The 27,563-nt window shown below is 38.5% G+C and overlaps 1 protein-coding gene across 2 annotated transcripts; it reads right to left on the reverse strand.

Moving 5' to 3' along the window:
• Positions 1 to 8,597: 8,597 nt before the first annotated feature.
• On the reverse strand, positions 8,598 to 26,878 carry CISD1 (CDGSH iron sulfur domain 1). 2 transcript variants are annotated; one of them, XM_082673019.1, is made up of 3 exons: positions 26,745 to 26,878; positions 18,849 to 19,054; positions 8,598 to 9,016 (listed from the first exon to the last, which is right to left on the reverse strand). In XM_082673019.1, the coding sequence occupies exons 1-3, from the start codon at positions 26,767 to 26,769 to the stop codon at positions 8,927 to 8,929; spliced, it is 321 nt and encodes a 106-aa protein (XP_082529145.1). In that variant the 5' UTR covers positions 26,770 to 26,878; the 3' UTR covers positions 8,598 to 8,926. The 2 variants fall into 2 exon arrangements, with proteins under 2 accessions (XP_082529145.1, XP_082529144.1); XM_082673018.1 differs by lacking the exon at positions 26,745 to 26,878 and adding an exon at positions 20,109 to 20,216.
• Positions 26,879 to 27,563: the final 685 nt, after the last annotated feature.

The following is a 27,563-nucleotide window of genomic DNA, read 5'->3' on the forward strand; positions in this document are numbered from 1 at the left end:
CTATGCAACTTCCCTGGTGGCACAGTGGTTAAGAATCTGCCACAACTACTGAGCCTGTGCTCTAGAGCCCGCAAGCCACAACTACTGAAGCCCGTGCTCCACAACTACTGAAGCCCGAGTGCCCTAGAGCCTGTGCACTGCAACTACAGAAGCCTGCGTGCTCTAGGGCCTGTGCTCCGCAACAAGAGAAGCCACCGCAATGAGAAGTCTGTGCACTGCAACGAAGACTAGCCCCCGCTTTGAGGCTAGTAGCCTCAACTAGAGAAAGCCCGTGTGCAGTAACGAAGACCCAACACAGCCAAAATAAATAACATAAAAATAAAAAACAAGACAAAACAAAAAAACGAACTATGGTTGGTTGACTATAGTTCTGACAAAACAATAGTTTTTGATCAAGAAAAGGTTTCTTTGAATTGAAATGGTCACGGTAGATGCAATAGTAATGATTCCTACAGCATTCTGATACACTGTTAAACAGCTGGACAATAATGGATAATAATGAGTAATTGAGTATACCTACCAGCTGTTGGGCATGGTGTAAAGTGCTTCACATGCATTTCATCTTCACAAAGGCCCTGTGAGGTAGTCAGTCCTATTATCCCTGTTTCATAGAGGCTCAAATAGGTTAAGTGGTCTGATCAAGTTCACACAGTAGAAAAGGCAGAGGGCTTATGAAAGGAACGAGGCCCTGTGGGGCAAGACTCCAGCCTCCATGACTTTCCCTGAGTTCCAAAGGGTGGATTCGAAGAGTTGCTAATCAAGGGAGGAGCAGACAAGAGACCACATGAGGCAAGATTAAAGGGACCAGAGAAACTCATCAAGATTAGGAGAATGACCACCTGAGAAGAGATTTAAGGAGTGAAGGCCCTGCTCACACCCTAATCTTGTCAGAGACCCCACCCTTGAACGACTGTTAAAAACCCACATCAAACCCTCTGGGGTTTTCAGCACAGGAGTACAGAGAAGCTGAGCTTTCAGTAACACTTAGCTCTTTGCTTTGTTAGGGACTTTCCAGCATGCTCATTGATGGGCAGTGAATACTGAGAATGATTTTGGCATAAATGCCCACTTAACCTTCCTCTTCAAAATTACTTTGTAGTGTAGCTTAATTTAATACATCACTGTTTCTACTGAGATCATGAAACATTTCTGTACAGATCAGGTGTTTCTTCATTAGGCAGTGACAATACATAACACCATTGATTTGACTTCTTGGCTTTGCGGGTGAAGTGATTAAGGTTGAATACAAGATCTTTTAAATTTTGGCTCAAGCAATAGGGCCGGCCTCTTTTACTAGGGTTTAATCCTGACTTTGTCCTTTCACCTGATGAGTCAGGGATGACAACTGGATTTCATATTGCACATTAAAAGCCAGAAAAAAAAAATACTATTAATGAGATCGTGCCACAGGAAGGTACACTGCAGATATAACAAGCAGTAGAACCAGTCAGGGCCATCTCAGAGACGATCACAAGGTGGATCACTCCCAGCCTTGAACGTTGCTGGCCCTTCTTCCCCTTCAAACATTTACTCATCCTTCAGCTCTTGTCCTGACCTCTGGTTCTGGATTTTTGCCGCTTGTGCTCTTCCACTTATCTCCCTCATATCTCTAGTCATGTTAATAATGGCCTGATTACTTGTCTGTAACACCAACCTTCCCCCATACTAAGAGTTGGGGGGTCGATAAACTCCATAAGGGCAGGAACTGTTTCAGTTTCTTACTAACAGCCTGGCAAACCGTAGGTGCTTAATAATTATTTGTAGAAATCGCTGTAGAAAGATGTTGCAATTTTAAAACAGCTTTTTTTTTTCCCCTCATGCAGAAAAATAGGAGAGCTTTTTAGAAAATTGTCTTGGGGATGTTAACAAAGTAAGTTTGCCAGTGTTGAGCCATTTCTCTGTGTTATTTATGTAGAAGATAATTCTGAATACCTTCCTATACTACTTTCAGCAGCGGACATAATTTTAGGGTAAGGAAGTCATGTGTGAGATGATACTGCAATAGATATTTTTGGCTGCGTTGGGTCTTCGTTGCTGTTTGTGCAGGCTTTCTCTAGTTGAGGTGAGTGGGGGGCTATTCTTCATTGCAGTGCGCGGGCTTCGTTCTCACTGCGGTGGCTTCTCTTGTGGAGCACGGGCTCTAGGTGTGCAGGCTTCAGTAGTTGCAGCACATGGGCTCAGTAGTTGTGGTTTGCAGGCTCTAGAGTGCAGGCTCAGTAGTTGTGACGCACGGACTTAGTTGCTCCATGGCATGTGGGATCTTCCCCGACCAGGGCTCGAACCCGTGTCCCCTGCATTGGCAGGCGGATTCTTAACCACTGCACCACCAGGGAAGTCCCACAATAGATGCTTAAATCCATTATCTCTAACCCTCTCAGGTAGGTATAACCCCCTTTTACATGTTTAAAAAAAATAATAGGGCTTCCCTGGTGGCGCAGTGGTTGGGAGTCCGCCTGCTGATGCAGGGGACACGGGTTCGTGCCCTGGTCCGGGAAGATCCCACATGCCGCGGAGCGGCTGGGCCCGTGAGCCATGGCCACTGAGCCTGCGCGTCTGGAGCCTGTGCTCCGCAACGGGAGAGGCCACAACAGTGAGAGGCCCGCGTACCGCAAAAAAAAAAAAATAATAATAATAATAATAATAATAATAAAAGGGGCTGTATTAGTCACGGATTTCCAGAGTGATAGATCTATATCTATATATGTATATAGATGTACAGGGTGAGTCAGCAAGTTGGAGATGATCTAGGAGATCCGATGGTATAGTTCCAGTCCAAAGGCTGGCAGGCTTGAGACCCAGGCAAAGCAGATGCTTCACTTTAAAGGCAGTTAGGCAGAGAGAATTCTCTCTTCCTCTTGAAAGGGTCAGCCTTTTTATTCTATTCAGGCCTTCACCTGATTGGATGAGGCCTACCCACATTAGGAAAAACAATCTGTTTTACTTAGTTTATCAATATAAATGTTACTCTCATCCAAAAACACCCAGAATCATGTTTGACCAAAATCTGGGCACTCTGTGGACCAGTCAAGTTGACTCATAAAATTAACCACCACAGATATCCACAGAAAATTACTTCCTCAAGTGGCACAGCAGGGATTTAAACCTAAGTCTGATTTACAAGCCCCTGATTGTTGCCCCAGTCCACACATTGCCGCCAGAGAGGTAATAAATGCAGTTAGAAGCACTTCCAGGTTGATAAACCTTTGGTCTTTTTCATAACAGCTTTCTCTTTTCCCAAAGCAATGTCCACAGATTTTAAATATCCCAAATGCCACATTTCCCCCAGTTATGAAACATCACGTGCATACCGGCTTCAAACAAACTGATCTGGATAGCAGTATTTGCTCGTTGGTTTTTATACTAGAAGTTTAGGCACAGAAGTTGATTAAATAATAGCCAATTTGGTCAGGATAAGCAATTCAGTAAATTTTCCTAATAGGCATGATCAAAAGTCTGTAATACTGGATATAGAGGAGCAAATTTAAAAAAAGATAATCAGGATTTGGAAGCAGAACAAGACAGAAATATTGACTTTTTGACAATTACTTTTGTATCCTTTTAAAATTACATAAAAAACTTATTAATTAAAACAAGTATTTATTGAGCACCTGCTATGTACTTGTAACTGTTTGGGGTACTGGGCATACTGTAATGATCAAAATTTGAAACACTTTCTTTCTCAGAGCTAAAAAAAAAGCAAGCATGTAGCATTACCAATGTCTTGGCAAATCAGATGCCCAAAACACAAGAGTCACAGAACTAAAAACGAAACTTGCCAGTGACCAGACTTCTGGGGTATAAATAAAGGTTCCTTAGGGTCAGGGACTTTAGTGCATACACTGGATGGCACTGTTAAATTAAGAAATGTAATTTATGATTTAATATTCTCATTACCAGAGAGTCTACGCTAGGTGGCGTTCAGGGTCAGGATAGAAGCAGTAACCAGCGATGGAAAGTCAATATTGTTTCAATGTCTGTGCTAGAAGCAGCTTCCTGGTGGGTCCTGAGAAACAGTATTAAATGAGAAAGGGGTGAGGTTGCTTTAAGTGATGATTACAATGCTCTTCCCCGGAAGGGCCGCAGAGGTGAAGAGATAAAGAAAAGGTTCATGTGATGGCTACAGAGCAGACTGCAAGTTGGAAAGATAAAGGCTGACCAATTCTAAAAGTGTAAAATCGTGATATTAAGGGGAACACAGCCTTACTGTCTAGATCAAGGAGTGGTAGTCCATATCAAGAAAGTTTAGGATAAAGGATTGCTGTGCAGTGATAGAGTACATAAATGGAACCCTACCTTTCATAGTTGGGAGACTTTGAAATAAATTTAACAGATTAAGCTAAGTTTAATTGTTGATACAGCCATAAGAAACATCATCTCTCATGTCTATCTTGTATATGGTGTGAGATGAGCCACTGCCTAACCCAATAATGAAAATGTTGATAGGCAGTATTACCAGCAGAAAAACAATTTATCCTATAGTAAAGAGCATGTGGGCAATGTTCAAAATTATTTTAAATGTAAAATAAAGCTGGAAATCTATAAAACTCTGATACAAATGAAAACAACTTTTGAAATAGCACTTGAAGCAGGTCTTGACAGAAATTGACTTCTGCTCAACTGTAAGTGACAGGTTGGAAGAACTAGAAAGAAATAGACTATCCTCAGAGACACAGGTACTACTGCAAGTGAAGAACATCCAGTTTACACAATGCCTAGCTGACAACATTCTCAGCTTGGCACTCTTCAGTGCCATGTTTGAGGTCGCACTTTTTTTTTTTTTTTTTTCTTTCGGTACGGGGGTCTCTCACTGTTGTGGCCTCTCCCGTTGCGGAGCACAGGCTCCGGACGCGCAGGCTCCGGACGCGCAGGCTCAGCGGCTGTGACTCACGGGCCCAGCCGCTCCGCGGCATGTGGGATCTTCCCGGACCGGGGCACGAACCCGTGTCCCCTGCATCGGCAGGCGGACTCTCAACCACTGCGCCACCAGGGAAGCCCCGCACTGCCTTTTTTGTTGTTCAGAGACCTTAGGGCTAACACCATATCAATACCCTTAATTTATAATCCGAATGATATTCACCCATTTACTGATTAAAATTTTATTTCTAGTCTTTCCCCTTGGGCATGATTCCTGGTAGCTTCAGCTCATATATGCAATTTTTTTGTTTATGAAATACTTCTTAGGTCCATAAAAAATACGTTTTTCAGAAAACGCAGATGTGCAGTTAACAATCATCTTGTGCAAATCTCAGTGTTGTGTATTTTATTTGATCCTTTAAAATCATGAGTTATGAAGGGATTGGGATGGATTGGCATTATTCTTAGTTTGGATCATGACGGTAAATTGAATGAAAATAAAACCACCCTTTTACATTAATAACTTTGCATGAAGCCTCAATGCATTGTGTTAACAGTCATATATGAAAAATTTCAAATATACAAACTAAATATCAAAATCAATAAAACTGTACTGTTTTAACACCTTTATAAAATAATTACTAAGTCCCAGAGCTTTAGATTAAAACCTTGGCTTTAGATAAAAACGTGGTTCCAGATTTTTAGATTTCATGGAGCAGTTAAAAAAAAAAAAGTGGGGGCCAATATAGGGCTGCCAACTTTTTATTTTGCCAAGAATATTGAAAGCAACTAATACTACTATCAACACCATTTCATAAAAGGATACCTCAATACCACAAAAGTTGGTATAATCATGTAATAAAAATTAAATTCAAGTTGATGACCTTCTGTCAACCTTTTTTTTTTTTTTTCTTTAGGGATGCTGAAATTTTAGTCTTGGCTTAGAATTGGGGAACAATGCCTAAAATGCCATTTTGTCCAACCATTTCAATTAAAAGGCTAAGAGGTGAGTGTGTTTGCCTGACATCAGTTAGTGTTAAAATCAGGGAGGAAAAGCAGAGCTTCTGACAACTAGTAGAATAAAACACTGTCACAGATACCCAAGTATTGAACATGTGGCTAATTAGGAATCTTAACCAACGTTTATCTTAAAACAAAATCATTCATAACTAATACAAAATCAAATAAACCCACCTACTCTGTAGAAAGACTTGGTATACATGATTGCACCTGTTACAATTTGTCAAGGAAAACAACCCCAAGTCATAAACTATCATAATATAACCCATGTCATAAATAATATAATCCAAACTGTGAGCTTTGAATTCTCCAAAATGTTGTGTTCTCAATTACATCGTCTATAATAAATGCTTAATAAATGTCTGCATGAACAGGAGTATGTCACTCTAAATTTGTCACTGCAAAACAAGTTTCTTCATGACATTAGAAACTTCTCAACCTGGCACAAAATCTTACTGTAGAAATCACTGAAACATAAATGATACAGAGAAAAAAAAAAATGGTGATGGTGTTGGGGAGCCCCACTTGCCTGATCTCTCTATCAAATGAAAAAGCAATTAGAAGATTTAGGGTATTTAAGGGAGAACAGTAATTGTACACAATGATTTTTGTGTAAAAACAGCTCACATTAACTTAACCACACCTACTTTACTTTTTAGGTTAATTAATAATATGAAAAGGTTTTCATATCCTAAAGGAATTCTAGTTCAAAAGCATGTAATAGAATTTTAACATGACCATGGGACTACATTTATCTAATTATTCTGGACTATCAGAATGCTACACTAGATCTGCATTTCACAATAAGGCGACCATTTCCAATTTTACCATAATCATAGTCACCCACTTACACCATTGAAAGTACTTTTGAGAATTGGCACTAGTTTGTTTTCTTCTCCCACTAGCTATAAAAATGCATGACTCATAATAATTTCAAATTAAGAATACAGCTTAGTGTGTTCAAAGGATGTCCCCCCTCCCCTTTTTTTTTTGGCTGCACCACGTGGCTCAAGGGATCCTAGTTCCCCCACCAGGGAGCGAACCTGGGACCCTGGCATTGAGTGTGGAGTCCCAACCACTGGATAACTGGGCAATTCCCTCAAAGGATGTCCTTTTATCTGTAACTTTGGGAGTTCATAGATGTATTTTTCTTTAAAACAATTAACCTTTAAAAGCATGATGCTCTCTATTGCTGACCCAATCATACTTATTTGAAAAAGGAGGAAGAGGCATGAAAAAATTCATCCTGAGAATCTTATAGGTAGAATCAGGGTTTGTAGTACTTGAGATTTTGTGCTTAGGATGTGCCTTAAAGACAAGTTCAACTAAGTCATGTGGACTACTTAAAAACTGGTACACACAATTTTGGGATCAACTTTATCTACTATAATACACAAAACCATACATTAAAAAAATATCAATGATCATACTTAATATAGGAACACTGATGTTTTAGTTGCACTGATTCGTGTTACTTCCAAAGTAATTCTGGATCCTACCAAGTAGAAACATGATGCACTACTACTGAGAATTCAAGTGCCTGCAAAGAAATGATGAGAATGTTTACCTGTTACCTTTGTCAATTTCAAATTATGTCTGCTACATTATGTATATATTTTTCCTTCTAACCCATGAAATCCAAAAACCTAATTTCTCTTAAAAAATATATTAACTACTCCTGGGATTCCCTGGTGGCGCAGTGGTTGAGGGTCCGCCTGCCGATGCGGGGGACACGGGTTCACGCCCCGGTCCGGGGGGATCCCACATGCCGCGGAGCGGCTGGGCCCGTGGGCCATGGCCACTGGGCCTGCACGTCCGGAGCCTGTGCTCTGCGGCAGGAGAGGCCACAGCGGTGAGGGGCCCGCGTACCGCAAAAAAAAAAAAAAAAAAAAAAAAATATATATATATATATATATATATATATATTAACTACTCCTGTCTTAACTCTTTTATTGCTCCTAATTATTTTCAGTTTTCATATTTTTTTCTGAATCAGCAATGAAATGCAATGTTTCTGGTCTGAAGAAAGTTACTTTGAAGAATATGACATAAACACTTGTCTTCAAATTTTTGCTTTTAAGATTATACAGTTTAAAAGAGGATGTAATTCTTATTTTTCTCCCCCAAACAGTTTCTTTACTAGAATTAATCATGTGCCTGATTATCAAGAATGAGGAAATAAAAATCTTCCCATGCCTCTGATCTACCCTCATGACTACTATTTCTGTCAAGGATGTGTGGCTCTGCATACAGGAGACTTGATATTATGTGTTCCAATTCCTTCAGTGTCCCCAATTCAAGTGTTTGCCACTCCTTGGCTAGAATTCTGGAACATTATTACATTTTAAGACATCCTTCATGACAACTTTAAATCTCATATCATTTTGATCTAAATTTCCACTACTGGTTTCTTTAATGGATCAATTAAATATCCATGAAGATGAATACAAAGAAGTTACTGTCCCTTTATTATTGACCTGGCCCACTTTTGATTAAGCAGAATTAACATTCAAAGTTCATTTTGATTGAAAACACAGAAGCTGTATTTTCTCAGTGTCATTACCACGTTCAAGAAGAAAACCAAGGTCATAAAAGATTTTTCCTAGATTGTTATTAAGAGATTAACGTAGTTTAATCACACCCAATTTACTTTCTAGGTTAACTAAGTAATATTAAATGGTGATAATTTTTCTTTGAAATTACAAGTACAATCTGCACAGACATGATTTTGAGAATAATTTAATACGTTAACTTCGCCATACAACTATATTGTAATGTCATATTTAAATGTAAAGAAACGGATCCTTACAAGACCAAAGTAACCCACAGTCCATGAGACTGGATTTTCCTTTTTCCTTTTTTTTTTGTTTCAACAAATGTGCACCACGATGGTTCAACAAGTAAGGCAAATGCCGTGAATACGAAAGCTGTAGTTTGCAATATACCACATCTAGAACCCAGGGGAGGTGAATTAGACACAAGTGGTACTCATTCTAATTAAATGATCAGGAAACATCATGACAAGTTGGTCTGCAGCATCAAAAGTGTCCATTTAAGTGTCTTTTTTCTTAATGATCAGAGGTCCCACGTTGTCTCCAGTTTCTTCATTGTGTTTTGTGTGAGAGCCATCACAGAGTGGGAACTAGGAAGAGAAAGAATGTGAAATGTCTAATTGCAAAATCAGTATTACGTTTGGCAGAGTGGGGGTGATGCTTAATTCACATATGACATGATAACTCAATAGATTTTTCTTGGCTACCTTTTACAGGTTTTCTTAATGAGCATATGTAAAGTGTACACACTAAGGAGGAGGAAGAAACTGACTTGTGGATAATACACAGATCATTAATTGAATTTCCATTTGTGACGTTTGATTGTGGATGTGGAAAACCTTTTCCATGTTTATGTACTAGTTATATTTCCTTTCTAGTGAACTACATCCATGGCCTATCTATTGGTAAGAGCCTAAGTTCATTTGTTTAAAATCAATCTGTTCATTATCCTTTTGCTGATCATCTTTGCAGCAATTTTTTACCCAACCCTTTTTATTTTGCTTATTTGTTCATATCCTTAATTTCTCTTCTTTCATACAAATAAGTATTTCCCTTTTTATCATCCTTCATGGAGACTTCTTTCTCCTGGAGATGCGATAAATTTCCATTCCTTTCCAAGATTTCACATTTTAGAAAACACAGACATTTTGGTGTCCAGTTGAAGGAAAAGGGACAAAAACTAAATATTTAACACAGTGTTTCCCAGAGTGAGCTCTGCAAATTAAGTCCTGCAAAATATTCTGATGTAACTTCATTCTGTGTTTAAAAAACATATACAGTTAAGTCACAACATATATTATTATTTTAAAGAGGTTCTGCTATAAAACACTATTTTAACCCCAAATTTCCCAAGCTGATTGGACTATGGACACTTTCACTTTGATACCCATTATCACGGTGTTCTACAGAGCGCAATTTGCAAATTTCTGTTCTAAGATCCTGTTGCTTCAATATTATTAGAGGTGATTGCTTCCCAAATTGTTATACCTTTATTCATAAATTTATCAAAATGAATTCTACATATAAAAATGCTTATTTATAGGTTCTACATTATCATATTCATCATTCATATTATCATATTCATAATGGGATAATCACTGTGTTTAAAATTGGCTTCAATATTTGGTAGGGCTGGTTTTCCTTCACATTACTCTTTTTTGTTAAAACTTTCCTATTTATTCTTTACCTAACTTTATTACCTATTTATTCCTCCAGATAAACTTGAGAATTTTTTGGCCACGTCCTATTTTATTCCTCTTGTGTTTTTCATCTTCAGGTCTTATGCATTTTCTAATAAGATCATTTCTGCCTTACATGTTTTATGGTTATTATAATTAGGTATATGTTTTCATACCTGACTACTCTTGATATATATTATATATATAAATATATGTGTGTGTCTGTGTGTGTGTATATACCACTGTTTTTTGCAAGTATGTCCTTCCTACTGTTAAATGATAAAAATAAGAATGCAACAATGTTTTAGGTGTCTCCTCAGGATTTTACAATTATCAGTATATTATTTTGTTTTTTCCTTCTATATTATACCTTTCATTTTTTATTTCATGTCAAATGATGATAGCGAGCATCTTTGTTTTATTCTTGGTATCTGGAATGTACCTGCACTTTAGAGTCTAGCTTCACTGTTTAGTATAAGGTACACTGTGGCACGAACTGAGCCTATTTAGTGGAGTAAAGTAACAGGAGTCCTGGCCTGAAGAGCAAAATCACCCATTACTCCATTAAGGAAGTATAATTTTCAATACCTGAAACTAGACAATGATGGTACATAATATTAAACTTTGATGAGACTTGTCTATTCTAAGATTAAAATAATATTGGGTTGATGTTAAAGAAATTCAATTTTAATTTTACGATCTGCATATAATTCTGGGAGGTGGTAAATTAGTTAAAAACTACAGAAAAACTCAAGGTATCGTCACATCTTATATTTCCAAGTATAAATTCTATCTTGGGGTGCCAATATAAATTCAATGTATATAAAAGTTACATTATTTCTGTCAATAAAATATGGTACAGTATATTCATATTAAAAACAAGTCCGTGCAACAAAAACATGACCCCAAGCTTTCAGTGTTTTCTTGGCATGGATGAGGAAACAGCCCATAAAATATCAAACTGAAATGTATCCCACAGCAAAGAACAGCATTTCAAAGTGACGTATGTTTAATAAACAAACACAGATGATTTTACAGTGAGAATAAAAGTTTACATTGTAAAAAAACTCCATTTTTATAAATAGCACACACAAAACACGTCACTGTATGGTTTTATGCCCACAGGTTATAAAATACATTTCTGAAAAATGAAATATTCATAAAGTTAAAAGTCTCAAATAATTTACTAAAATAGCATATTTAACTTTTATTTTTTTTCAAGATTTTTTTTCATATGCACCATTTTTAAAGTCTTCATTGAATTTTTTACCATATTGCTTCTGTTTTGGGGGTTTTTTTTGGTTTTTTGGCCGCAAGGCACGTGGGATCTTAGCTTGCTGGCCAGGGATCGAACCCGCACCCCCTGCATTGGAAGGCTTAACCACTGGACCACCAGGGAAGTCCCTTTTATTTTTATTTTAGTCTCACATTGAAAATACTAGAAAACTAATATATTTTCTCAAATTATTTTTCTCCATATATAAAGAACAGGAGAGAAATCTATAGAGAAATATACAAAAGATAAGAAAGCCATACATCTAAAATGAGGATATAATTTTGTAATAATCTGGTTCTGCCTAAAAATGGAAATTCACATGTTTCATCATGGTCTTAAAAGTAAACAAGTAAAAAATAAATACTTCTTTAGGGCTTCCCTGGGGGCGCAGTGGTTAAGAATCCGCCTGCCATTACAGGGGACACGGGTTTGAGCCCTGGTCTGGGAAGATCCCACATGCCGCAGTGCAACTAAGCCTGTGCACCACAACTACTGAGCCTGTGCTCTAGAGCCCGCGAGCCACAGCTACTGAGCCCACGTGCCACAACTACTGAAGCCTGTGCGCCTAGAACCCGTGCTCCGCAACTAGAGAAGCCACCACAAAGAGAAGCCAGTGCACCACAATGAAGAGTGGCTCCCGCTTGCCGCAACTAGAGAGAGCCCACGCACAGCAACTAAGACCCAATGCAGCCAAAAACAAATAAATAAAATAAATAAATTTTAAAAAAGGATTAAAAGAAAAAAACAATCTAAAAATATTTCTTTAAAAAGTAGTGAGTGGGGGGAGGGATACATTGGGATATTGGGATTGACATATACACACTACTGTATATAAAATAGATAACTAGTAAGGACCTACTAGTATAGCACAGGGAACTCTACTCAGTACTCTGTAATGACCTATATGGGAAAAGAATCTAAAAAAGAGTGGGTATATGTATAACTGATTCACTTGCTATACACCTGAAACTAACACAACATTGTAAATCAACTATACTCCAATAAAAGTTAAAAAAAAAAGTAGTAAATAAGGAGATCCTGGCTATTTGTTAATAAACTTTCATGCTTCTTTAAAGTACATAAAGCTTTGTATGCCTTTAAAATGTAACCTCCGTATTCAAAATCATTCTGCTCAGAGGCACAGATATCTTTTAATAGTACTTCCTATATCACTTAACACTAGTCAGAATAATCTCCCAAACTTCATGTGAAGATTAGGCATTCTCATATTTATCCATTAGATATGTCTCATTTTAAGTTAATGAAAAGACTAAACATTTTTTTCAACCAAGAGCCAAAATGAGTTATTTCAAGATAGGATTAGCAATTTCTTAATACATTGTATGTGTTAGTAGAATGTATTTATTAAAATTAATTCATGATTCTGATATACAGTATAAATGAATGAATGGTAATTACTGGGCATTAAAATTCAAATGGTAAATTACATAACAATATTTGTGTTTTTCCAGAAAGTGCCTTGTTTCATTTTTGACCTTTCTATACAGGAGAAAAAAAACATGTGGTGGATATATACTTTCAAACGTAATCTAGGAAGTATAGCAGTTTTTGTATTAAATAACAATATAATGAAAATGTGAATTTTATTAACTCACTAGAAGTTTTAAATGTGTTAAAAATGTCAAGAGCTGAAATTACAAAAAACACAAAGGGTATATTTAATTCAGCTCATGTATCAATACTTAAAAATAAAAGAATCAGAAAATTGATGAGAAAAAAGTTTAGCTCACAGATGATTCTAACATTTGTTCTAAGATGTTAACCTTTGTCTATTAACAAATCCTGGAGAAAAGTTTGTGAATTAAATTGGTTGAATTTCCTGTATGTCCAGAAAATATACTATCATATTTGTTAATCCAATTAGAAAACTACGAATCCCAAATACCTTTAAAACTAGAGAAGAGAGAGTATGGAGAAGAGATGGAAATAAATGTTTAGGGGTAAAAAACACTAGAGATCCTTGCTCTCTACTTGGAAAGCTAGCAACCTTGTCAGGGTCTTCATAAAAAGCACAAAACTTGTTTCTTTTTAATGGTCCCACATCTCAAGTTATAATGTTTCTGTTTTTAGGGTGATTCAAGATGGAAATAAATAACTGTTCATCCTTGACTTACCTCTTCTACTTGCAAAAATTAAAAAAAATTTTTTTGAAGCTTCCTTTGCCAAACTTTGTATTTTTAATTAGAGTTTGGATTATATTTTCCAAGGAAGTTGCCTGGGGCCATTTGGCTCATTACTATAAACTGCTCTGAGAAACAAGCTTGCTTTGGTTGAGAAAGAAAATAAAAGCAATGAGATCTTTGAGACTAAACAAGAGAATATGACATTTTATACCATTCTTATATACTTACTTTAGTAAGACCTATGATAGTAGATATAGTAGGAAAATATGTAAGAAAAATTAAGATTTTACAAGACTGTCTTTTTTTTTTTTATTTAAATTTTATTTTTTTGGCTGCGTTGGGTCTTCGCTGTTGCGCGTGGGCTTTCTCTAGTCACAGCGAGCCCGTGCTGCTCTTCATTGTGGTGCGCGGGCTTCTCATTGCAGTGGCTTCTCTTGTTGTGGAGCACGGGCTCTAGGCACACGGCTTCAGTAGTTGTGGCACATGGGCTCAGTAGTTGTGGTGCACGGGCTCAGTGGCTCCGCTGCATGTGGGATCTTCCCGGCCCAGGGCTCGAACCCGTGCCCCTGCATTGGCAGGCGGATTCTTAACCACTGCGCCACCAAGGAAGCCCTACAAGACTGTCTTTGTGTGAATTGGGCAAGCAATGTAACCAACGATCAGAATATTGTTTCTATGAAGAAATGGAGTCAGTGCCACTCTTTTTTTTTTGGCCCCGCTGCACCGCTTATGGGATCTTAGTTCCCCAACCAGGGATCGAACCCACGCCCCCTGCATTGGAAGCGTGAAGTCTTAACCACTGGACAGCCAGGGAAGTCCCATTTCTAACCATTAATAGGGTGGAGACTTTCCATAACTCATACACACACACCCACACTCCCACACACACCCACCAAAAACAAACCCATCACTAATAAAAAAACCCAACTCAAATCCGGAAGTTGTTAAGGAAAGAAAATTATTCTACACAGTTACATTTCATTGCAATTTCAGTTGAGCTCCTGGCATGAACTGGCTCACCTTTCCTCTCTTTCTTGATTATCTCTTAGTCTGCCTTCTCCTGCTGTCCTTGTTCAAATCTCTCCTGCCTCCCCAATGGCCACCATACAACTCAGCAAACGCCATAATCTACCCAAGATAAGTGGGGGCTGGGAATCTAGTAAGACCATGTTGCACACTCTTCCCTCTGACATCAATGTTCCCTCACCTTGTTTCGAAAGTAAGACTATCTCTTTCTTTCTAAGGCTGAGTCCGAAATCTATGCTCGTACTCTCCTTTCCTTCCACCCCTCTCAACATACCACTGTCTCAAATAGTATCTTTCCCTGTAGTTGCTTTAATCATTTCCTTTGTATTGGTTCCTTTCCTTCTCACTTCACTTAGGGACAACCCTTTTGTGAAATACTATGAAACAGTCCAGTTTCTGAAACAGCAGAGGGCACACCAATCGGGGGGAAGAGAGGAGGAACGAAGTGTGTTAAAAACATGTTATTTCTGCACTTGACTAAGAGATCTGATTCATTAGGTCTGAGAAAACTGCTCAAAATGTTAGAAACCCACAACAGGTTACTCGTGACTGTACCTTAAGAATGAATTAGAGGGGGGAGGGACAAAATGAAGAGTATGGGATCATCAGATACAAACGACTACACATAAAATAGATAAACAACAGGATTTACTGTATAGCACAGAGTATTATATCCAATAGCTCTTAATAACCTATATTGGAATATAATCAGCAAAAAAACCCCTCCAAAACTGAATCACTATGCTGTACACCTGAAACTTACACAGTACTGTAAATCAACAATACTTCAATTAAAAAAATAATGAATTAAAACTGAATTAGTTTATATAATACATAAATTTTTTTTTTTAGATAGGAGTTTAAATTTTGTTGTATTAGAAACACAACTGGTGTATGAGGAAAAAATTACTGAACATAAACTCCATATAGCCATCTAATCAAAGGTATCAAGCCTTCTGTGGACAGGCATGTAAGTGTGTGACTTGGCACCTGCGTGACAACCTTAGGAACCTCAGGAATGTGCGGAGATTCCAAAGATGCCTGGAGAATAATTTGAATGATATTCAAAGTGAACTTTGAATCGCCTCATGTGGTAATAAAAAGTGCCCAAGATTCAGGGAAAATTCAGAACTGACAAATCAAAGATGCAAAGAGGATTAATAATGGTATGAAAGATAAGCTTAAAAAGAAAGAAGACATTGAGAAAATTGAAAATAAAATGACTGGTCTCGCATTCCTTTCCTTAAAGTCTACCTAAGGGAAACTCTAAATAGTATGATGAAAGAATAATCCTGGAACGTTCTGTTGACTTATAAAGTCTAATAAACTTTTAAACCACTAGCTTGGCCTGTGTCCATTTGTGATTCTTCCTGAAATACTTGAGATCTTAGTCCATAAAAGTCCACATTCGCTTTATTGACCCTTTACCCTCTGGAAACACCCAACCAAAGCAAACGCCCTTTACTTGGCTTCAAAGGTAAGCTTCAGCGTTCACTCAAGCAGTCATCATATTTTTTTCTTTCCATTCACTGTCATATTTACCAAAATTTTGCCATATATTTAGAAATACCATATATTTAGGTATTTCTTTAGTAGTAATTCATACTGTAATCCATTTGGACACAGCTTCTATTCTAATTATTCTGTGAAAATGACACCAAAAGGTCAGTTGCCTAATTGTTTAACCCCACAGTCTTAGTATAATAGTCTATTCACCTCCTGGTCTTTTGCACAAGCCGATGTTCACAATCAAACCTTCTTTGAAACTTTTCCCTTTTCCACCGTGAAGCCACGATATTCTTAGTTTTCTTCTAACTCTGGGACCCATTTCATCTCCTTTTTTGGCTCTTCTCTTTACAAAATGCAGAAAATTCTCCAAGATTTCATACTTAGCCCTCGATTTTTATCTGTACCAAGGATCTGCTGCATTCCTACCCTTGACTCATCAGTTTTGCTGATCGCTATCTCCAACCCTGATGTCTCAGCTTTAGTCCCACATTTCAGGCTGTCTGCTGTACATTTCCATTCAAATGTCACCTCAGTGTCACTCTTTGAAATTGAACTCCTCATTGGTGTCCTGGAAAATGAGCCATTCACCCCGAATTCCTTATTTCCGTTGACGGCACCACCTCTTCTAACCCTACGATCCTATCTTAAGCAAGATACTTCCACGAGCTTTAGTCTTCCTCCCACAATCTTTCGCACAAATCAGTCATTGCATTTGGCTGATCCTTGCCTCAAAATGGTTCATGTATCTGTTCATGCTTCGCCATTCCCACAGCCAGCACTCTGGTGTAAGTATAACTTTATGTCTGAAATCCCTGACAAGAAGCTCCCCCATGTTGGGAGGCACAAATTCCTCACGCTGGTACTCAAGACTCTCCTCAATTTGGACTTATTCCTGCGGGGAGGGAGGTGCAAGGACCAGACTAGATTCCTCATCGATCACACTTTCACTCATGAGTCCTTTCCCACAGATTCTGAGAAAGAGTCCCCAATACTTGCTAGTGTATTCCAATGCCACCAATCTTTCCAGGGGCAGTTTAACTCCCATGTATATATCACTATGCCTTCCCAGAAAATTCTAGCCCACAGTGCAACAAGCTCTTCCTTTTATTTAAAGCATTCGTACTGCATCTACTACACACATCTATGATACCTGCTGTTTTACTATTTAACTGTTCTCAAGCATGTATGTAAGTAATAGAAATTAAATGAACTACTTAAGATCACTGACTAAAGAACTATTACAACTCCGGACTTAGAAATGCCTTAATTTCTAAAGGTATTACTTTTTTTTTTTTTTTTTTTTTTTTTTGCGGTACGCAGGCCTCTCACCGTTGTGGCCTCTCCCGTTGCGGAGCACAGGCTCCGGATGCGCAGGCTCAGCGGCCATGGCTCACGGGCCCAGCCGCTCCGCGGCATGTGGGATCTTCCCAGACCGGGGCACGAACCCGTGTCCCCCGCATCGGCAGGCGGACTCTCAACCACTGTGCCACCAGGAAAGCTCCTAAAGGTATTACTTTTTATATTTTGGTGAGCAACAAGAGAATGAAACCTATTATAGGTGTTAATTTTTAAAAAACAAACCAGATCTAGTCTACAGAATATTATTGAGGATTATTTTCTAGCAACTCCACTAGTACTTATAAACAATCCCATACTCCAAATGAACAGTGCTCTTCTTAAGGAACAATTTCTGTAATGGGACTATTAATTTTTGGTTCATATTCCATATGTTCATCAAGCAGTTTTCAGACACAATGACATAATCTAAGCACTCTATCACCACTGGATTATACAGTATCAATTGTATCCGGAGAAGGGGGTTAGAGTAATATGCTTTCCGTTACCTGGTATGTGACTTCTTCCTTATCTGTGATATGTGATTTGTGATAATGGCTTTCCACTGTGGGAAGAGGTCCCTGACATAACATGCTTTCAGAAATAGATACATCATTTTTATTGTTTTATTTTCTTAGGCCTTATAGTGTCATCTTTAGTAAAATCCATTTTATTTAAATGTTAATAGTGGCAGTATACACAGTATTTCACCATATTTCTCTAAATATACCAGAAATTCTGAAGTTATTCAATGTATGAAGCTTTTCAAGATGACCTTAGGAGAGCATTTTACCATCTTCAGATCACCAGCTGTCATCGCTATCTAAAAGCTGCAGGTATCACAGAGATAATTCCAGATGGAACTCGATAAAATGCAATTCTCGCAAAAGAAAATAAAGATACAAAAAAATCCTGTGTTGGATATTTAAATATAGGAGCTGCAGCTTAAAAAAAGCTTAGGATATAGTGTCAATACATATGTACCAGGTAAGAAATTTTCAGGGGTGATTTTCCAAAAGTTTCTCTTGATATTTCTAAAACTTGTGCTAGAATCTAGGAGCTTGAAATCTCAAGGGAAAAAAAATGACCTCTTCTGTTTCTCTTTGTATTTAGGCTGCATACTCCTTTTCCTGGGATACTGAATGCTAACACCCACTTGGGGAGGAAATTCTAAGCGTAAATAAAGGGATTTTTCTCTCTTCTTTGGCCAAGAATGTGGTTATATTTGCCTAACTCGACGAGGGTACGATGCAATTTCACTGCATGGTGGTTATACATCTTAGTAAATATATTCCTGAAGAGTACACAGAAAACAGAGAAAAACAGAATCCATAGAAAAAAGGAAGCAAAGGAGAAGGGATATCTTGATATTTGATGGTACCAGTGTGGCAGATAATTTAAACGAAATGTTGCATTAAAGACGGCACTGGCATAAAGGACTTGCTTCTCTTACCTTCTTGGACCTCCAACAACGGCAGTACACAGCTTTATCTCCCAAATCCTCCATGTCAAAAGCATGTACTACCTTGGGGTTGTCTTTCTGGATGTGAGGGTTTACCATAGATTTGTTGCGATGATCTTTGACATAAAATCTTTTGTAAGCTAGATAACCAACTGCAGCTGTCCCAGCAGCAATGGTAACCGCTGCAATCCATTCAACTAGAGTAGGGAAGGAAAACAGGAATGATTATCAAAACCAAAATCTATACCAATAATCTAACACGAACGTTCAGGAAATCCAGTTTTTGAGTACTAAGCATCCCAACAGTCAAAGGTGTTTAACATTAAAAAAATGATCAGAACACACTGGTGAAGTAGTCCCTTGTTAAAACCTTCCCCAGCCCTTACTGAGGCAATTGTGTATTTTCTATTCAGTATTGTTAGCTAAGTTAAGATAGAAGAGGGAAACTTAAAAATTATTTTATAATTGGAGAAGAAACAAAGTTTAGTCATCTTTTTAAAGTGTTCATAAATAGATTTAAAATAACCTGTGAGCCTGCAGATACCTATTGCTTTAAAAAAAAAGATACATATAAAAATTCAGATTACTAATAAGACCATAAAAATTCAGATTACAAACAAGACCCTCCTCATCCCTCTAAAAATCAGGAGGTGATTATGTTAACAAAATGACTCATCAGAGTTCTTTTTTTTTTCTTTTTGGCCACACCTGAAGCATGCAGGATCTTAGTTCCCTGATAAGGGATTGAACCTGTAGCCTCTGCAGTGGAAGAGTGGGGTCTTAACCACTGGACCGCCAGGGAAGTCCCAGAGTTCACTTAAATAGTAGGTCCTTTAGTCATTTAAAAATGCATAACCACGAACAGAACTGGTATCCAAAGAAAAAGAAAGGACAAATAAAACAAAACCAACCTTTAATATTAAACATTCAGAGGAATATATCCACCAGCATTCTGGGCTTCAAGTCATTCAAAAGCTTTGTTTTTGTTTTTTAATTTCAAAGTGTCTCATTAAAATAAAACTCAGAAGGTACTAATTTTATAGAAAACATAATATAATTAGTTAGATTCTCCTTTAATGAATTCTAAATTTCCATTATCCACCAGTGGATGATCTGAATTCCCTACAAACTTCATTTTAAATTTAATGACATTTTTCTGTGCAATTATTTGCTTGACTAATAGGCCATCTATTTATTCTGTTCACGTAGCTTTTCAAGGATCCCTTAGAAATCCAAGCACTTAACAACTACCCCAGTTCCAGAGAATTCTGGAGAGGAGAGAGTTCTGCATAGTCTGGTTAGCCTCAGTCTCAGAGGAGAGTTGTCTATTCCCAGCATGGAGTGGACTGCAGGAAGAAGTTGAACAGGGGTCAGGATAAACACACTGGACTGCGTCCCAGCATTTCCTAAGTCAGATCTTCACAGTGTTTGAAATAAGTTCCCAGACTATCAAATAAAGCCCTAGAGAGACAAGTACAAAAAACACATTCCAAGACCAAATAAAAACATATAATGAATAATTAACTGTATGGCTTACTTGCACTACTGAGTCAAATTTCTTATTGTACTAATGTGATTAATCATTGAACCTAATAGTTCCTTACATAAAATTGGAGTTCATTCTTACAAAACTCTAATGGAAAGGAACAACCACTCTCACACTTAGTTCCTTTTATCTCGGTCTTCTCTTCTAGCTTATTTAATAATTTAGTTTTCATCAAGTGTTCCTAATTAGCATGTTCCTTGGATTCTATTTTCAACCACAGTTATTTTTCTCTATGAAAAAATTTAGTTTGTTTTCCTGCCCACACAACAGTTCTATTCCTCCCTGCTATATAAAATAAACATTAACTTTATGCCCTTCCCAGATACTGTATGACTGAGAAAAGTTAATAAGTCATTTGATAGCTTCAAACCTTTGGCTTCATTGAAAGATACTTTAAACTACACACCTTGTGTAGATTTGCCCTGAATTTTTAAATTTTTATTTATTATTTTTTAAAATTTGTTTTATTATGAATGTCATCATTTTTTCTCATTGGTAAAGGATTCTTTCTTTTTTTTTTTTTTTGGCTGCGCTGCACAGCTTGTAGGATCTTATTCCCTCAACTAGGGATTGAACAGGAGCCCACAGCAGTGAAAGCTCCAGTCCTGGAGCTGGAGTCCTAACCACTGGACCACCAGAGAATTCCCCGCCTTGAATTTTAGTGCTGCTTCATGGTATCATTCTGTGGCAACTCCAAGCAGGGCTGAAACTTTACTGATTTCTAGCTTGATTCATGATCTTCCTTTCTGATGCATTTTTTACCATGGAAGTCCCTTGAGAAAATGTCAGGAGTTATAGCAATCTACTTCTTAGCTAATGGAAAGCCACTCTGAATAGTTAATGTACCTATCACAAAATGGGCTAAAATACTGCTTTGCATATATATATTCAATTATGTTTGCTGAATGTTAAATCCTTAGTATAAACTTAAAAGAGGGAAATATCCCAAAAGACTGAAATAATACAATTCCCTAAATGCTGTTGATCTTAGTTACACCTTACCTTTTTTTTTTTTTTTGCAGTACGCGGGCCTCTCACTGTTGTGGCCTCTCCCGTTGCGGAGCACAGGCTCCGGACGCGCAGGCTCAGTGGCCATGGCTCACGGGCCCAGCCGCTCCGCGGCATGTTGGATCTTCCTGGACCGGGGCACGAACCCGTGTCCCCTGCATCGGCAGGCGGACTCTCAACCACTGCGCCACCAGGGAAGCCCTACACCTTACTTTTGAGGTGAAGTTTGAAGTAATCTCTATCAGATTTGTTTTAATGATGCCTACATATTACATAAAGGCCTGAGATCCAAAGAACAACTACAATTGGTTAGGATTAATTGGTCTCATGATATAAAAAAAAAATCCTATAGGAATTTCTACCTGAAACTTATGATAGGCCAGAAGAATCTTTCTCAGCCATCAAAACATCCTTATATTCTCCTTTCTCATTACTACCAACTGAATCCATATGGTGACTTTTTAAAAACCTTTACTTCCCTTGGATTTTTTTGATGGTGGAAGAAATGACAGAATAATTGACACAGAGGGAACTAACTCTAGATATTACCCAAGAGTGGCTGCCCTGTGGGGAATCAAAACATGCACTCTGTGACCCTGCCCCCTAAGGAGGGTCACTGATGAACCTTTATAAATGTCATAGCACCATATGTGTGCTAGGAAATGGCTTTGCATTTGCTCCAATGAGTTTTTTAGACTCACAGAGTCAGATAAGGTCTTAAGAAAACAATTTCCATCCCTCCCCCATTCCCAAATTCTAATTCTCTAACCTCATTAGAGACAAATGTAAAAGTTCCCAGAGTAAGAAAAATGTTGCTGTTTTATCATTTCATTACTGTAGCCTGAATCAGTCTTTTCTGGCAAAAAGCTATGGATGCCACTGGCAACTCTAGGGAAAAGAAAGAAAAGGAAACTATATGGAGATAGACAAGAATGATGATGGATTCAAAAGTCAACAATTACAATAGAGAAAGAATTGAAAACCCAAGACAGTAAACAAACAATAAAACCCAAGTAACATTTAGTTCTTGATAGTGTACATGCCTATTAAGAACAGACACCATCTCAGGTTGAACAAGGGACTATATCAAGACCCAATTTCTAAAGATATTTCAGTTGGCACCTTTCAGACATTCTTTCAAAACTGGTGTCCAGAAATATCCTAAGCCTTATTTTTGCCTCTTCTACTTTATCCTTACTTCCCTTTTCTGTACACCTCTCTCAAGGTATAGTGTTCCTATAGTTAGATCAAGCCCCTACCTTGCTTAACAATGCTCTCTATCTATACAAATACCATGAATACATCAATATAAAGAAAATACAAAAAATACACTTCTAAATAATCCCTCCCTTTCTTACTCTTCCCCTGGCAATCTTTGTATAATCTTTGGTTTTCTCTCTTAGGATTATTCAGAGATAGAGAAAACATCAACTTGTTCCCAAATCCCACACCCGTATTTATAACTCATTTCTTTACTGTGGGAAATCATTTTGCTTTAACCTAAGACAGAAATCTCACCCTGCTTCTTTTCCTTTAGCCCCTTTGGTAGCCCCAAACTGTCCTCTCCTACCCAGTGTCAACTGCCATAGAATCAGAATGTTCCTTCCACCTCAGGAGGGGGGGAGGGGAGCTGTGTTTAAATCTTTGCCTCCCTTAGGTCCCCCTTAGATTGGTAGGCTGTGCCTGGTAACGTTTTTCTCTCAAGGCCTGGTGCACAGGAAGTGTTCAATGTTAGTTAAGTAAAAAGAAATAATAGATTCCTAATCTGAATTTGCAACTCCCTCTGTCCATCCTACTATCACATTGCTCTTACACCAAATGACTTCTCTTTGGCCTCATCTTAACCTACTGTATCAAACTGTGGAATTTCAATACTTCCTGAGATTAAAAATAAAACTTCATTATGGAACCCTTCAGACATACACGGAAAATACTGTAATGACCTCCCATTTACCCTCACCCGGCTCCAACAAGTATCAACTCACTGCCAATCTTGTTTCATCTACAGCCCCTATTATTTTTTGTTCATAACCCATAGGAGCTAACTCCTTTATTCACAGTATGATCTGCACATTCCTTCTCAGATAAAAACAAACTCTTGAATAGTTACTTTAAATGACTCAATAAATTTATTGAACCCAAACAGTATTTTTATATGTTGAAGTTAAATGGATTGGAAAATTATGCGTTAGTTTCAAAAAAGAGACAACGATATAACAGTCAGAGAATAAGAACTTATGAAATTTAGTTTTGGTTACAAGCATTGTAGTGCTCAGGGTTTGGGAAGTACAATAAAGCACAGGCAGATAGACTAATGCCTATTTTGTAACTGGAGGGTAAAGCAAAATATGAAGAAAAAAGTGACTTGAGGGGACAGCAGGAAGAAGGAAGGCCTTTAAAAATATTTGGTTTAGTTGGCTTTTTTTTTTAAATGAGGGTGAATTATGAGTGACTTTGGGCTGAAGAGAAGAAAATCCCTGTGAGAGGACAGAAGAATTAAGAGCAATTGGTATCATTACTGAGGCAAGAGCTTAAGGAAGCAGGAGAAAATGGCATCTGGATGATATAGAGAGAACAGCCTCAGATAATCTCTTCCTTGCAAATAGAAGGGAAGGGATTAAGGATGAGAGCAGAGTCAATGAGTCTTGGAGGTATTAAGGAGCAAGAAGTTTAGTAAACTTCCTAGAGGTCATCTATTGGGTATGAGGAGGGGTCATTAGAGAACGGGGACTCTGTAGCAGTGAAAGGCACTTAATGTTTCTTAATGTTTATTACAGTTTCTAAAACTGTAATCAATATTTGGTATCACATAAAAAATAAGTTTGGTATAAGTATGTCAATTATACCTCAATAAGGAAAAAGGAAGTTTGGTAATATCGACCAAATGGGCATCAAAAGCCATCTCACTGACTGGGATCTTCGGATTACCATTCCAATCACTCATCCTCATTGCCTTTCCCAGATTCATGTCCTGACCTGATCTCCATTCATTTTATTTCTAACCCACCCATTATTTTTTTCCTGAACATAAACAAGAATTCTGCATGCACATACACACCCTTTCATTTTTTATTTAACATATACTTATATAGTGCTTACCATTGCCAAATACCATTATATAATATACACACAAATTATAAAAAAAATATATAATTCACTTACTTAACTGAGAAAAGTCATGGTCATCTTCCCCCAAATCAAAAGATCTAAATTGATTTTCAATCTATAGGAATGAACAGGTTTGGTTTAAACACTGAGAGTAGAACAATTTGAGATCTAAACATTACAAAACAGATATTCCGTCCCTACCTTGCCACACCACTATATCTGAGGAAGAAAGCACTGGTAGAAGTGATTTACAAAGGCTTTGGGGTCCCTGCCCATTGTCCTCACAACAGTCCTTATGCTTTTAGGTGAAATAAAAAGTAGTTACTTCTTTGGCTTCCCTGGTGGCGCAGTGGTTAAGAATCCGCCTGACAATGCAGGGGACACAGGTTCGAGCCCTGGTCTGGGAAGATCCCACATGCTGTGGTGCAACTAAGACCATGTGCCACAACTACCGAGCCTGCGATCTAGAGCCCGTGAGCCACAACTACTGAGCCCGCGTGCTACAACTACTGAAGCCCGCGCACCTAAAGCCCGTGCTCTGCAACAAGAGAAGCCACTGCAATGAGAAGCCCATGCACGGCAGTGAAAGAATAGCCCCTGCTCGCTGCAACTAGAAGAAAGCCCGCATGCAGCAACAAAGACCCAACACAGCCGGAAAAAAGTAGTTCTCATAACAAAGTTGAGTACCTAAAGTTTAAGCTAATAACCCAATTGACGAAGCAATTTCCTATCCCTTAGAAAATGGCAAAATAATGGGAAAGTCACCTTTGGATTCCCATATAATTAGGTCAAAAAAATAACAAACTTGTCTTGATTACAAGAAAGATTAGCTTATAGTCTTAAGAGTCTTAGGGTTCACCTATATCACATTTCAATAGTATGCTACCTAAATAGAGTTTAGTGCCCAATTATACAAAATGACTCCACATTAAAAAAAAACACTTTGGAATCTTTTGTCCCATATCACACAAGTGCAAATTGTCTTCCTATAAGATTATCAGTGGCTCAAGTCACATGAATATCTTATTTTACACAATTGTCTTATTCCTCAGAAAATTTTTTTTTTACAATAAAAATCACTCCCTATTTTAAATGTACGAAGGTGCCTCTATTTAAAGGAGTCTAAAGATGAGTATCCTTTGAAATACGTTTTGCAAATAATCACCTCCTATATACCGCATTAGTAACTTAAAAATGTCATGGGTTATCACCCTCACTCTGACAGATAACTTTTCGCAACAAGTGGAATTCTCCAATTTATAGAATCTATTACAAAATTAGGGCCAAGTTAGTAGGCACCTTTTACAGAACCTGGTACTCCAGATGCTCAATATTTACTAAATGAATCAAGTAGACTATTTTAAATTAATTTCTGGACAATCTACCTTTACCTAACTACTGTTACAGGTAACCAAACCTTGAGGGTGGTATTTTATACCTGGGCAAAGATCACAGGTATCCCGTAGCGGTACAAACTATTATATTAATTATACTACCACCAAGAATTGTTATAAAGTGAAGCTCTAGAAAGTCTCTTAATTTTAATCGGACCTTCTGTGAAGTAACATTTCCAAACGCTAGGTACTAGCACAAGGGAAGCAAGGCTGAGAAAGGTGAAGGCTCAATGAGCTCAGTTTTCAATCCTCTCTCCTGGACTACTGCCACCGAGGTCCAGATGCCAGAGGCATTAAAAACAAAAAACAACAACAAAAAACCCTGGGAAAACTGAAGACCTCGGATTGGGTGCCTTCCCTTTAAAAAATGTGCAAAACTAAGCTGTGATTAGTCATGCATCGCTTGAGGGCTGCAGGAAATCTACGTTCTCACTCCACGGTAATTTAAATGTGGAGAAGGGGGAAGAGGGTTTTTGTTTTTTGTTTTCACCTTTCCTTTTTTTTCCAGGCCCTGTGACACAACAGAAAGGAATCTCAGGGAAGAACAAGAAAAGCTAGCAGCGCAGCGGTATAGTTAGGGGACTACCCAGACCTGGGTAGATGCCTGCATGGCCCCCACGCCACTTTTGCCCCGGATCATACCCTGACCTGGCCCCCTTGCCCCGTGTGGCCCGAGGTGTCCGCAGGTCCGCGGAGCGCTTGCCCTTCTCCATCTCAAGGTTACGAGACTGGCGGGAACGCAGGGCAGCCGTAATAGCCCGAAGAGGTGCCGAGGGAGCTGCAACCGGTGCGCAGGCCGCCAACCTCACCCGCTCCCATGCCCCACTTCACCTCGTACGCTGGAAGTCATACTCATGGCGCCGTCGCTTGCAAGAATGTACACAAGACACTGAGCACAGACCGGCTCGAGTGGACAGCGGGAGTCAAGGTAAAACAGACGTCTGCCCTAAGGGCGAACTGCAGGCTGCGACTGCGCAGGCGCCGGCGATAGGCCGTAAGCACGTGTGTATTAAGCAGCCGGGCTGACGCTGAGCATGCGCGAAGCTGCGTTCCGGGCCTTTAGGAAGTCCTGAGTCCGGATTTTGACAGCCGTAAGAGGTGGGAGGAGGAAAAGACCAAGAGAGGTAGCAACTGAGTTTGCGCAATCCTGAGGGGCTCGGTCCTGGAGCCCAGCGGACGGGCCTTTGGAATAAGGAATCCGGACCAGGTTTTACGTCTCTCCCAGGTGTGCGGATTTGTGGGGGCAGGGTGTGTGTGCTGATATAACACTTGCCATAATCAGATATCTAAGGTTTTACCCAAAATTTTCTTGCTTAGTCTGGTACCTGCAAAGCCAGGTTCAGTTTTCACTTGAAATGCCGGACACAGGAACCAACTGTGGTGTCCCATCCCAGAATCTCCCCCTCGCTCCCAGCGTCCATCCCTTTTCTCTGCCTTCCACCCAATTCTCCTTGATCACCTTGGAACTTGCGCTAAGGGTCGAGTGGGAGAGAGATAAAAACGGCTCATTTCTTAAAAAAAAATGTGCTCACTTAAAAAAAATTAAGATTATTCCCTATCTTCTACAGTCTGAAATCAGTGTCGGTTTCAAATTTTTTTAATTAGCTGTTTAGGGGCAGCAATTTGGGGAGGGAGGATAGGATTACTTGA

This window comes from Grampus griseus, assembly GCF_964374135.1.
Source record: "Grampus griseus genome assembly, chromosome: 16".
Taxonomy (NCBI): Eukaryota; Metazoa; Chordata; class Mammalia; order Artiodactyla; family Delphinidae; genus Grampus; species Grampus griseus.

Excerpts from the sequence above, each read along its gene's own strand:
- CISD1 (XM_082673018.1), bottom strand. The coding sequence starts at position 20,148 with ATGCAGAACTCTCTCCTCTCCAGAATTCTCTGGAACTGGG. Across the intron at positions 19,055-20,108 it reads CAGAATTCTCTGGAACTGGG|TTGAATGGATTGCAGCGGTT; the intron begins GTAGTTGTTAAG and ends TCCCTACTCTAG. Across the intron at positions 9,017-18,848 it reads GTTGTTGGAGGTCCAAGAAG|TTCCCACTCTGTGATGGCTC; the intron begins GTAAGAGAAGCA and ends TTCTCTTCCTAG.